This window comes from Pagrus pagrus (genome assembly GCF_965226575.1).
Source record: "Pagrus pagrus genome assembly, chromosome: 1".
NCBI classification, from domain to species: domain Eukaryota; kingdom Metazoa; phylum Chordata; class Actinopteri; order Spariformes; family Sparidae; genus Pagrus; species Pagrus pagrus.
The window spans coordinates 21,422,364-21,435,540 of record NC_140185.1 but is presented as its reverse complement, the minus strand read 5'-3'; the positions used below and the strand labels follow the sequence as shown (position 1 = coordinate 21,435,540).

The 13,177-nt window shown below is 36.3% G+C and overlaps 2 protein-coding genes and 1 long non-coding RNA gene across 4 annotated transcripts; all 3 read left to right on the top strand.

The window, feature by feature from the left end:
• The first annotated feature begins 1,514 nt into the window (after positions 1 to 1,514).
• Positions 1,515 to 3,164, top strand: LOC311257301 (serum amyloid A-5 protein-like). 2 transcript variants are annotated; one of them, XM_084352845.1, is made up of 5 exons: positions 1,515 to 1,619; positions 1,754 to 1,844; positions 1,955 to 2,054; positions 2,190 to 2,328; positions 2,663 to 3,164. In XM_084352845.1, the coding sequence occupies exons 3-5, from the start codon at positions 1,967 to 1,969 to the stop codon at positions 2,814 to 2,816; spliced, it is 381 nt and encodes a 126-aa protein (XP_084208971.1). In that variant the 5' UTR covers positions 1,515 to 1,619; positions 1,754 to 1,844; positions 1,955 to 1,966; the 3' UTR covers positions 2,817 to 3,164. The 2 variants fall into 2 exon arrangements, with proteins under 2 accessions (XP_084208971.1, XP_084208970.1); XM_084352844.1 differs by having other exon boundaries at positions 1,749 to 1,844.
• Positions 3,165 to 5,474: 2,310 nt separating this feature from the next.
• On the top strand, positions 5,475 to 7,158 carry LOC311262425. The gene is made up of 3 exons (XR_014623251.1): positions 5,475 to 5,548; positions 5,697 to 5,835; positions 6,211 to 7,158. It is a non-coding gene; the product is annotated as an uncharacterized lncRNA (long non-coding RNA).
• A 3,102-nt stretch (positions 7,159 to 10,260) lies between these two features.
• On the top strand, positions 10,261 to 11,354 carry LOC311262418 (serum amyloid A-5 protein-like). The gene is made up of 4 exons (XM_084361775.1): positions 10,261 to 10,307; positions 10,419 to 10,518; positions 10,668 to 10,806; positions 11,148 to 11,354. The coding sequence occupies exons 2-4, from the start codon at positions 10,431 to 10,433 to the stop codon at positions 11,284 to 11,286; spliced, it is 366 nt and encodes a 121-aa protein (XP_084217901.1). The 5' UTR covers positions 10,261 to 10,307; positions 10,419 to 10,430; the 3' UTR covers positions 11,287 to 11,354.
• The last annotated feature ends 1,823 nt before the right edge of the window (positions 11,355 to 13,177 follow it).

Here is a 13,177-nt window from a genome sequence, read left to right as displayed (position 1 = left end):
AATAAAATCTGCAGCTGGCTTTCTTTTAATTTAAACCTTTCTACAATTAAAACAACCCAGTTCACTGTTGGTGGAAAGACATCGCCTGACAAAAGGATTAAGTCTACTTCTGTGGCATTTGTGGATTTAATGTGTCATATTTCAGTCCTATCCATTTGTGATTGTGTGCTTAGTGCATTATTCAGTTGCAATGTGGATACATGGCCACTCAGTGGCAGTGCTGGACCCCACGTCACATCTGAGGCTGAAGCTCTTCAGAGGGAGTCTTCCTTCAGCTCAGTATGGACAACATAATAAAGTCATTGTGATCCATTCTGGGTGATACAGCTGGAAACAGAGTTGATGAATGTGATTAACCTCAAGAATTAAACAAAATAGTGGCATGCCTGTCACTGTACTCGGTGTGAAAGAAAACCATCATATAGCTTATTAGGTAAAATAATAAACATACCATCAGTCGTTGAGGTATGTGACTTTTGAGAACGGTTGCTCATTCTTTAACCTGCATCAGTTGTGTCAGTGAGCACACATTTCTTCCAAAAGTCTTAAATATTTAAAATGAAGATTTAACAATTATAATATTCAGCCTAATTATTTATATAAGTAATAGTTGGTTGTGTAAATAAAGACATAAAAAATGCAATAAACGTTGGTTCTGTTGAATATAACGACACAGTCATGAAATGTGCCTTTCACACCTAGAATACAGTAGCCAACCGATAAAACTTGTTGAAAAAGGGTTAGTTTTCAGCCCTGGCAGCTCTCTATAATCAGTCGTACGAGCACATCTCCAGGGGGAAACGATACTCGATGCAATATCAGCTTGGAAAGTACCAATGTGATTAGCCAGATTGTAAATCTTATATATTTAGAGTTTGCGAGCAGTGCCGAACAGCATGTTCTGAACGGGCACTGCAGCAGTTTTATAAAACAACCAAAGGCCCTGCTTTGTTTGATACATTGATCAAGAATGATCAATGAATGTTCACTGTGCTTGCAGGAGCCTGCATGTAACTCACAAGCAACAAACTCCCATGTATCCAAGAACACAGTCAGAAATAAATTATGTAACATTAGACAGACTTTTCTTGTAGATTAGTCATAGAAAATGAGAACCAAGTTCTCCTTGTGTAGCAACCAGCAAACAAGTTGTAGCATGACATGTTTGACCCGGCACGTACAGTGCTGTACAGTAACACAAAGAAAAGCAACAGTTCCACGTTCTGTCCTGTATAAGAAATAAGGGAAACATATCTTTTCATGCAAACTCTATTATATTATGATCTGAACAATCACTGTGCAATATGATAAAAAACAGCATACAACATTATCAGTTCTTCTTATTATTATTATTATTATTATTATTATTTTTACTTACTTTGTTTACTATTTTTATCTTTCTCTCAAAGGATGTTTTACACAGTTTCCATCTCTTTTTAGTTTCTGGGATATTACTGCGGATGTTTTTTTTGTTTTTTCATACACTCTGTTATTCTCCTCTTTGTGCCTGAAGCTGTACCGGCAATTATTTCCAGGACCAGATCCAGAGGTGGAGCACAGCACAACTTGCCAGTACACATAAAAAAGAAACTAAAACTAAGGTTTTTAATTATAAACAGGTGTGTCACTGTCTTTTCTTAAATGTGCAGTTGCACAACTTGGGAATATCTTCAGTATGTTTGCTGACATTTCAGATTTCACACTGGATTTTCCATCACCTGGTAATAATAAAACCTGCATTGTTTCAGGACAGAATATAAGGAGACTCAGATCAGAGGAGTCCTCACTTACAAGATACTCTGCGTTCGATCAGTTAAGACTCTAAACTCTGCAGGAACAGCAAAGTAAGTTTGAAATGTAATTTGGTAATATGACCTGAAACATATGAAGGCAAGTTTGACCCTTTTGGATTTTTGAATGGTGAAATATTTGATTGTTTTTGTTTTCTCTTTAGACATCTTCAGACATGAAGTTGCTTCTTGCAGCAATTGTTCTGTTTCTAATTGTGGAAACCAATGCACAGTGGTACAAGTTTCCTCGTGAAGCTGTTCGAGGTTAGAAACATCTTCACAAGAACAATGTGTATAATTATAATGTTATATATCCAGGATTATGTGGAGAATTACCTGTTTTTTTCCCGAAATTTCTCATCCATTTAACAAAATAATGTCTGCTGTGCTTCTCATCAGGAAGTCGTGATATGTGGCGAGCATACACGGACATGAAGGAGGCCAACTGGAAAAACTCAGACAAGTACTTCCATGCCAGAGGAAACCATGATGCTGCCGCGAGAGGAGCAGGGGGCAGATTCGCAGCTAGAGTTATCAGGTGAGGAGCAAAAATTGGTTTTATTCTTATTTCTCTCAAACGCCTGTTTGTTTTCCATAGCTCAGTGTGAAGTACTTCTGCGATAATTTTTCAGCTCTTTAGTAATTTTCATTTACATGCTAACCTTTATCTGTTGTTACTTCTATGCTGATGACAATTAGAGTTTTGTATCATTTGATCACAATAGGGTCTCATGATCAAGGAATCTGCAGTTCTACCTTGATGAGTGAAATTAGTGAATTATATATATTTTATCTTGTATCCTAACTTATGAATTAGGTTATGAAACTTGTTTTGACTTGTAATGAGAAAATTGTTTATGTTCCCATTTCAGTGATGGCAGAGAGTTTGTGCAGCAAGTAGTTGGGTTTGCTAAAGGGGACTCTGGTGCAGGGGACTCTGCTGCTGATCAGGAAGCAAACCGGTGGGGGCGCAATGGAGGTGATCCCAACCGCTACAGACCACCGGGACTTCCTTCAAAATACTAGTATAAAAGCCATCGACTGGTAAAAAAAAACTGATGAAAGGCATTTCTAATGTTGGAGTTATTGGCCTTACAGTTTGAGGAGAATTACTGTTAGAATTGTGTGTTCATGCTTTTGATAGAATAGATGTTCATTTTATAGCCGCCATGATATTTCTGCTTAAGTTGTTGGGAAACTAAATACAAGTGAACTCATTATAAAAGAGTCTAGCTCAGAATGGGGCTCATATCATGAATCATGTGTATCCTGTTGTTGGCTACAGTTAATGTGCCTAATCCCAAATTGCTATAAGAAGTGAGAAGAGTCTGTCTTTCTATAATCATATCTGTGTACTGATGATGATTACTTTTGCCTTGAAGCAATAAAGATTTATCAAAAATTAAATGTTGTGTTGTTTGGTTTTTAAGAACCAAAACTCATCTGCAGGCAAGAACTGATATTTCAATTTCCACAACATTGACAACACAGTGACAGTATGCAGTATTTTACACAACACACATTTACAAGAGTTGTTTTGTTTTGTTTTGTCTGTTTGGTTCATTTGCAAAAACAACTGCAGGAGATTTGACTCTGGACAGTGACAAAACAACAATCATTTAATAATTATTGGAACATATTTTTTTTCATCGATATGTAGGTATGGACATAATGGCTTCACTATGTTGTCAGATGGTGGACTGTGTAATAAAATCTGCAGCTGGCTTTCTTTTAATTTAAACCTTTCTGCAATTAAAACAACCCAGTTCACTGTTGGTGGAAAGACATCACCTGACAAAAGGATTAAGTCTACTTCTGTGGCATTTGTGGATTTAATGTGTCATATTTCAATCCTATCCATTTGTGATTGTGTGCTTAGTGCATCATTCAGTTGCAATGTGGATACATGGCCACTCAGTTGCAGTGCTGGACCCCACGTCACATCTGAGGCTGAAGCTCTTCAGAGGGAGTTTTCCTTCATCTCAGTATTGATAACATAATAAAGTCATTGTGATCCATTCTGGGTGATACAGCTTGAAACAGAGTTGATGAATGTGATTAACCTCAAGAATTAAACAAAATAGTGGCATGCCTGTCACTGTACTCGGTGTGAAAGAAAACCATCATATAGCTTATTAGGTAAAATAATAAACATACCATCAGTCGTTGAGGTATGTGACTTTCGAGAACGGTTGCTCATTCTTTAACCTGCATCAGTTGTGTCAGTGAGCACACATTTCTTCCAAAAGTCTTAAATATTTAAAATGAAGATTTAACAATTATAATATTCAGCCTAATTATTTATATAAGTAATAGTTGGTTGTGTAAATAAAGACATAAAAAATGCAATAAACGTTGGTTCTGTTGAATATAACGACACAGTCATGAAATGTGCCTTTCACACCTAGAATACAGTAGCCAACCGATAAAACTTGTTGAAAAAGGGTTAGTTTTCAGCCCTGGCAGCTCTCTATAATCAGTCGTACGAGCACATCTCCAGGGGGAAACGATACTCGATGCAATATCAGCTTGGAAAGTACCGATGTGATTAGCCAGATTGTAAATCTTAAATATTTAGAGTTTGCGAGCAGTGCCGAACAGCATGTTCTGAACGGGCACTGCGGCAGTTTTATAAAACAACCAAAGGCCCTGCTTTGTTTCATACATTGATCAAGAATGATCAATGAATGTTCACTGTGCTTGCAGGAGCCTGCATGTAACTCACAAGCAACAAACTCCCATGTATCCAAGAACACAGTCAGAAATAAATTATGTAACATTAGACAGACTTTTCTTGTAGATTAGTCATAGAAAATGAGAACCAAGTTCTCCTTGTGTAGCAACCAGCAAACAAGTTGTAGCATGACATGTTTGACCCGGCACGTACAGTGCTGTACAGTAACACAAAGAAAAGCAACAGTTCAACATTCTGTCCTGTATAAGAAATAAGGGAAACATATCTTTTCATGCAAACTCTATTATATTATGATCTGAACAATCACTGTGCAATATGATAAAAAACAGCATGCAACATTATCAGTTCTTCTTCTTCTTATTATTATTATTATTGTTATTTTTACTTACTTTGTTTACTATTTTTATCTTTCTCTCAAAGGATGTTTTGCACAGTTTCGGTTCACTTTTTTAGTTTCTGGGATATTACTGCGGATGTTTTATTTTGTTTTTTCATACACTCTGTTATTCTCCTCTTTGTGCCTGAAGCTGTACCGGCAATTATTTCCAGGACCAGATCCAGAGGTGGAGCACAGCACAACTTGCCAGTACACATAAAAAAGAAACTAAAACTAAGGTTTTTAATTATAAACAGGTGTGTCACTGTCTTTTCTTAAATGTGCAGTTGCACAACTTGGGAATAAGTATGTTTGCTGACATTTCAGATTTCACACTGGAATTTCCATCACCTGGTAATAATAAAACCTGCATTGTTTCAGGACAGAATATAAGGAGACTCAGATCAGAGGAGTCCTCACTTACAAGATACTCTGCATTCAATCTGTTAAGACTCTAAACTCTGCAGGAACAGCAAAGTAAGTTTGAAATGTAATTTGGTAATATTACCTGAAACATATGAAGGCAAGTTTGACCTTTTTGGATTTTTGAATGATGAAATATTTGATTGTTTTTTGTTTTCTTTTTAGACATCTTCAACATGAAGTTGCTTCTTGCAGGAATTGTTCTGTTTCTAATTGTGGAAACCAATGCACAGTGGTACAAGTTTCCTCGTGAAGCTGTTCAAGGTTAGAAACATCTTCACAAAAACAATGTGTATAATTGTAATGTTAAATATCCAGGATTATGTGGAGAATTACCTGATTTTTAATATGCTTTTAAAATGTAATTTTCTCTTTAATTTAACAAAATAATGTCTGCTGTTCTTCTGATCAGGAAGTCGTGATATGTGGCGAGCATACAGGGATATGAGGGAGGCCAACTTGAAAGACTCAGACAGGTACTTCCATGCCAGAGGAATCCATGATGCTACCCAGAGAGGAGCAGGGGGCAGGTGGGCTGCTGAGGTTATCAGGTGAGGAAAAATTGGTTTTATTCTTATTTCTGTCAAACGCCTGTTTGTTTTCCATGGCTCAGTGTGGAGTACTTCTGGGATCAATTTTTCAACTCTTTAGTAATTTTCATTTACACGTTTCCACTAACTACATCAAAAAGTATTCTATCTGTTGTTACTTCTATGCTGATGACAACCAGAGTTATGTATCATTTGATCACATAACATTTCATGATAAAGGAATCTGCAGTTCTACCTTGATGAGGCTCAATGTTAAAACCTCCCTAGTGAAATAAAGATATTTAATCCATTACACCACTTTGAAGTTAAGCTTTGAAAAGCACTTATGTTGTTTTCTGCTTGTACTGATATTCATTGTCTATTGTCCCATTTCAGTAATGGCAGAGCGGCATACCAAAAGTTAAGGAATCGTGATCGTAGGGACATCGCAAAAGATCAGGAGGCAAACTAGTGAAGGTGCAACTGAGGAAATCCCAACCACTCCAGGCCACGAGGACTTCCTTCAAGATACTAGTACAAAGGCTAGTCTAGTGTGGAGCTACTGACCATACAGTTTGAGGGAATTTCCTCTTATAATCATGTGTGTTTCCAGTATAATCATGCTTTTGCTAGAATAGATGTGTCTTATATAGCCACCATGATATTTCTGTTGAAGTTTTTTGGAATGTAAATACAGGTATACTCATGAAAAAAGACGTTAGCCTTTCCTGCAGCTCAAGCACCTTTTCTCGGCTCAACATAAAATACTCATGAAAGTGTTTTCATGATGATGATTGGTGGTTGGTTTTTTTTAAGTATCTATAATGGCTAAACAAAATGCTCATCACTTACTTATCAGAGCTCATGTGTGGAAAAGCAAAAGTCCATAAATAAGAATAAATTGTTTGCAGTGAGCCACGTTGTCCAGTAACTCAACGAAAAATAACATTTGTGAATTTACTAATGAATCATCTGCCTCTTTTCAAATGTTTAGCAAAATGTTTGATGGTTAAAGACATGAAATTCAGGTCTTATGTCATTCTGTCCTGTGTAAGAAATAAGGAAAACATTAAGAATCACGTGAAACATCATATCTTTTCATGTAAACATTACCAGGCCTATATTATCATCTGAACAATCACACTGTGCAAATGATATCACAAGGAAATGCATACTCAAGACATCATCACATAATCTTTCCTGATCTCTCAAATGATGTTTTCCACATTTTTCTGTCTTCTACAGCTCATTGCTTTTGTTTTTTTTCACTGTTATTCTCCTCTTCTTGGCTGCACCAGCATCAGCAATGCTTTGCAGGACCAGGTCCAGAGGTAGAGCACAGCACAAATTGTCATTACACAACAAAAAGGAAAAAAATAAAGCTATTGACTATACAGTTTGAAGGAAATTGCTGTTATAATTTTGTGTTTTTCCAATATGGAATTATGCTTTTGCAAGAATAGATGTGTCTTATATATCCACTATGATGTTACTGTTAAAGTTGTTAGTAAACCAAATACAAGTAAACTCATTATAACAGAACTGTGGCCTGGAAGTGGGTTGAAACCTCTTCCTGTGCTTTGTCTGTTTGGTCCAACAGCTATCTATGAAACAGCTATGAAATCAGTTCATTACAATCTTTTTTTTTTTTATTATCGTGCACAGATGAATACATTTTTTAATTTGCCCATATCAGAAACAGTCCCTGACACAGCCAAAACTCAGAAATTTCCCCCAAATAACTTTCAGAGGTAAAAGAGATCCCCTTGGAGAGCATTAAGATATAATTGATAATATAATAAATAATAAAATGTCACACTCCAACATGGGTTATTTGCAATATTCCCAGACAAGAAAGTTGCTAAATGGAACAAACATAATGCAGCAGTGACAAAAACAACAAAATAATTCACGATAAATACAAATAAAATGGAACATAATTGGCAATGACATTGTTTTCTAGTAACACTCTGTTTATAGATATGTTATAGGTTTGGACATAATGGCTTCATGTTGTTCACTGTGTCATAAAATATGCAGCTATCCTTTTAATGTGAATTTCTGCAATTCAAAAGAATTGAAGTTACACATTGTTTTGAAAATGTAAAGTGAGAGAAAAAATGTTGCCTCGCAGTGGGATTAAGTCTGCTTCTCTGGGGCATTAGTGGATTTATTGTGTCAGATTTCAGTCCTATCCATCTGTGATTGTATGCTTGGTGATTCATTCAGCTGTAATGTTGATACATGGCCACTCAGTGGCAGTGCTGGACTCCACATCACATCCGAGGCTGAAGCTCTTCGGAGGAAATCTTCCTTCATCTCAGCATGGACAACAAAATAAAGCACAAGGCTGATCCATGGTGATCGATACAACTGGCAACAAAGTTAATGAATGTGATTACTGTTAACATCTAGAATGAAAGCCTTGAAGAGCTTGCCACCATATATTTGCTCTTTATTAAACTAGTCAGAGTCACTATTCAACACGCTCTAGTGATTGAATAAAGTTCCCAGGGTAAACACTAAATATGGGGAAACTCTTCAGTTTCAGTGCTCCATACACTTGGAACATTTTATAACGTACATTTAACCTTGATACAGTTATACCTACAGGTCAGTTTAAGACTTTGATTTCAAACTACTCAGCATTTGAATGTGACTGTTTTTAACTACGTGCTCTCCTGTATGGTTGTCTGCCATTTATCTTGTATGCACCTCAGTTTTATTTGTGTCTTGTCATGTTCATTTGCTTGCAGTTTCTTATCATTTTCAGCACTTTATTCCTGTTTTATTTGTATTCTGTCATATTGCTTCTTATCTGTTATCATTTTTATGTACCCACTCTGTGTACTCGCTCTGTGATTCTGTTTGTTGTTTCTGTAACATAATAAAGTCATTGTGATCCATTCTGGGTGATACAGCTGGAAACAGTTGATGAATGTGATTAACCTCAAGAATGAAACAAAATAGTGGCATGCTTGTCACTGTACTCAGTGTGAAAGAAAACCATCATATAGCTTATTAAGTAAAACAATAAAAATACCATCAGTCGTTGAGGTATATGCATTTGAGAACGGTTGCTCATTCTTTAACCTGCATCAGTTGTGTCAGTGAGCACACATTTCTTCCAAAAGTCTTAAATATTTAAAATGAAGATTTAACAATTATAATATTCAACCTATTTATTTATATAAGTAACAGTAGTTGGTTGAATAAATAAAGACATAAAAAATGCAATAAACATTGGTTCTGTTGAATATAACGACACAGTCATGAAATGTGCCTTTCACGCCTAGAATACAGTAGCCAACCGATAAAACTTGTTGTAAACGGGTTAGTTTTCAGCCCTGGCAGCTCTCTATAATAAGTCGTACGAGCACAGCGGCTTGCGGGCAGGCTATTTGTTAACCCACACTTCCTTCACTGTTTGGTTGGGGGCGGGACTAGGGGGAAACAAATCTCCAGGGGGAAACGATACTCGATGCAATATCAGCTTGGAAAGTACCGATGTGATTAGCCAGATTGTACATCTTAAATATTTAGAGTTTGCGAGCAGTGCCGAACAGCATGTTCTGAACGGGCACTGCGGCAGTTTTATAAAACAACCAAAGGCCCTGCTTTGTTTCATACATTGATCAAGAATGATCAATGAATGTTCACTGTGCTTGCAGGAGCCTGCATGTAACTCACAAGCAACAAACTCCCATGTATCCAAGAACACAGTCAGAAATAAATTATGTAACATTAGACCAACTTTTCTTGTAGATTAGTCATAGAAAATGAGAACCAAGTTCTCCTTGTGTAGCAACCAGCAAACAAGTTGTAGCATGACATGTTTGACCCGGCACGTACAGTGCTGTACAGTAACACAAAGAAAAGCAACAGTTCCACGTTCTGTCCTGTATAAGAAATAAGGGAAACATATCTTTTCATGTAAACTCTGTTATATTATCATCTGAACAATCACTGGGCAATATGATAAAAACCAACATATGACATTATCAGTGCATTATCAGTTCTTTTTTTTTTTTTTTACATCATGCCTTTCTCTCAAAGGATGTTTTGCACAGTTTCCGTTCACTTTTTTAGTTTCTGGGATATTACTGCAGATGTTTTTTTGTTTTTTCATACACTCTATTATTCTCCTCTTTGTGGCTGAAGCTGCACCAGCAACTATTTCCAGGACCAGATCCAGAGGTGGAGCACAGCACAACTTGCCAGTACAAAAAAGAAACTAAAACTAAGGTTTCTAATTATAAACAAGTGTGTCACTGTCTTTTCTTAAATGTGCAGTTGCACAACTTGAGAATATCTTCAGTATGTTTGCTGACATTTCAGATTTCACACTGGAGTTTCCATAATTTGGCAATATTAATACATGCATTGTTTCAGGACAGAATATAAGGAGACTCAGATCAGAGGAGTCCTCACTTACTGTACAAGATACTCTACGTTCGATCTGTTAAGACTCTAAACTCTGCAGGAACAGCAAAGTAAGTTTGAAATGTAATTTGGTAATATGACCTGAAACATATGAGGGCAAGTTTGTACCATTTTGGATTTTTGAATGATGAAATATTTGATTGTTTTTGTTTTCTCTTTAGACATCTTCAGACATGAAGTTGCTTCTTGCAGGAATTGTTCTGTTTCTAATTGTGGAAACCAATGCACAGTGGTACAAGTTTCCTGGTCAAGCTGTTCAAGGTTAGAAACATCTTCACAAGAACAATGTGAATAATTGTAATGTTATATATCCAGGATTATGTGGAGAATTTCCTGATTTTTTATCTTTTTTTTATTTTGTAATTTTCTCTTTAATTTAACAAAATAATGTCTGCTGTCCTTCTGATCAGGAAGTCGTGATATGTCGCGAGCATACAGGGATATGAGGGAGGCCAACTGGAAAAACTCAGACAAGTACTTCCATGCCAGAGGAAACTATGATGCTGCCCGGAGAGGAGCAGGGGGCAGGTGGGCTGCTGAGGTTATCAGGTGAGGAAAAATCAGTTTTAGTCTTTTTTTTCCCTTAGCTCAGTGTGGAGTACTTCTTCAACTCTTTAGTTATTTTCATTTACACGTTTCCACTAACTATATCGAAAAGTTTCCTATCTGTTGTAACTTCTATGCTGATGACAACCAGAGATATCATTTGACCACAATAACATTTCATGATAAAGAAATCTGCAGTTCTACCTTGATGAGGCTCAATGTTAAAACCTCCTTAGTGAAATAAAGATATTTTATCCATTACACCACTTTGAATTTAAGCTTTGAAAAGCCCTTGTGTTGTTTTCTGCTTGAACTGATATTCACTGTCTATTCTACCATTTCAGTAATGGCAGAGCAGCATACCATTTGATAAAGGATCGTGATCGTGCAGAGATCGCAAGAGATCAGGAGGCAAACCGGTGGGGGCGCAACGGAGGGAATCCCAACCGCTACAGGCCACGAGGACTTCCTCGAAGATACTAGTATGAAGGCTAGTCTAGTGTCGGAGTCACTGACCATACAGTTTTAGGGAAATTCCTCTTATAATCATGTATTTTTCCAGTATAATCATGCTTTTGCTAGAATAGATGTGTCTTATATAGCCACCATGCTATTTCTGTTGAAGTTTTTTGGAATGTAACTACAAGTAAACTCATGAAAAAAGACTTTGGCCTTTCCTGCAGCTCAAGCACCGTTTCTCAGATCAACATAAAATACTCATTAAAGTGTTTTCATGATGATGATTGGTGGGTTTTTTTTTTTTTTTAAGTATCTATAATGGTTAAACAAAATGCTCATCACTTACTTATCAGAGCTCATGTGTGGAAAAGCAAAAATCCACAAATAAGAATAAATTGTTTGCAGTGAGCCACGTTGTCCAGTAACTCAAAGATAAATAACATTTGTACAGAAAGAAAAATGATTAGATATTGATGAATTTACTAATGAATCATCTGCCTCTTTTCAAATGTTTAGCAAAATGTTTGATGGTTAAAGACATGAAATTCAGGTCTTATGTCATTCTGTCCTGTGTAAGAAATAAGGAAAATATTAAGAATCACGTGAAACATCATATCTTTTCATGTAAACATTACCAGGCCTATATTATCATCTGAACAATCACACTGTGCAAATGATATCACAAAGAAATGCATACACAAGACATCATCACATAATCTTTCCTGATCTCTCAAATGATGTTTTCCACATTTTTCTGTCTTCAACAGCTCATTGCTTTTGTTTTTTTTCACTCTGTTATTCTCCTCTTCTTGGCTGCACCAGCATCAGCAATGCTTTGCAGGACCAGGTCCAGAGGTAGAGCACAGCACAAATTGTCATTACACAACAAAAAGAAAAAAAATAAAGCTATTGACTATACAGTTTGAAGGAAATTGCTGTTATAATTTTGTGTTTTTCCAATATGGATTTATGCTTTTGCAAGAATAGATGTGTCTTATATATCCACTATGATGTTACTGTTAAAGTTGTTAGTAAACCAAATACAAGTAAACTCATTATAACAGAACTGTGGCCTGGAAGTGGGTTGAAACCTCTTCCTGTGCTTTGTCTGTTGGGTCCAACAGCTATCTATGAAACAGCTATGAAATCAGTTCATTACAATCATTTGTTTTATTATTGTGCACAGATTAATACATTTTTTAATATGCCCATATCAGAAACAGTCCCTGACACAGCCAAAACTTGGAAATTTCCCCCAAATAACTTTCAGAGGTAAAAGAGATCCCCTTGGAGAGCATTAAGATATAATTGATAATATAATAAATAATAAAATGTCACACTCCAACATGGGTTATTTGCAATATTCCCAGACAAGAAAGTTGCTAAATGGAACAAACATAATGCAGCAGTGACAAAAACAACAAAATCATCCACGATTAATAAAAAATAAAATGGAACATAATTGGCAATGACATTGTTTTCTAGTAACACTCTGTTTATAGATTTGTTATAGGTTTGGACATAATGGCTTCATGTTGTTCACTGTGTCAAAAAATATGCAGCTATCCTTCATTTAATTTGAATTTCTGCAATTCAAAAGAATTGAAGTTACACATAGTTTTGAAAATGTAAAGTGAGAGAAAAAATATTGCCTCGCAGAAGGATTAAGTCTGCTTCTCTGGGGCATTAGTGGATTTATTGTGTCAGATTTCAGTCCTATCCATCTGTGATTGTATGCTTGGTGATTCATTCAGCTGTAATGTTGATACATGGCCACTCAGTGGCAGTGCTGGACTCCACATCACATCCGAGGCTGAAGCTCTTCGGAGGAAATCTTCCTTCATCTCAGCATGGACAACAAAATAAAGCACAAGGCTGATCCATGGTGATCGATACAACTGGCAACAAAGTTAAT

Bases quoted from the DNA above. Each gene is read 5' to 3' on its own strand.
- LOC311257301 (XM_084352845.1), top strand. From the start codon at position 1,967: ATGAAGTTGCTTCTTGCAGCAATTGTTCTGTTTCTAATTGTGGAAACC. The intron at 2,055-2,189 runs GTTAGAAACATC...GCTTCTCATCAG, and splicing joins TCCTCGTGAAGCTGTTCGAG to GAAGTCGTGATATGTGGCGA. The intron at 2,329-2,662 runs GTGAGGAGCAAA...TTCCCATTTCAG, and splicing joins TTCGCAGCTAGAGTTATCAG to TGATGGCAGAGAGTTTGTGC.
- LOC311262418 (XM_084361775.1), top strand. From the start codon at position 10,431: ATGAAGTTGCTTCTTGCAGGAATTGTTCTGTTTCTAATTGTGGAAACC. The intron at 10,519-10,667 runs GTTAGAAACATC...CCTTCTGATCAG, and splicing joins TCCTGGTCAAGCTGTTCAAG to GAAGTCGTGATATGTCGCGA. The intron at 10,807-11,147 runs GTGAGGAAAAAT...CTACCATTTCAG, and splicing joins TGGGCTGCTGAGGTTATCAG to TAATGGCAGAGCAGCATACC.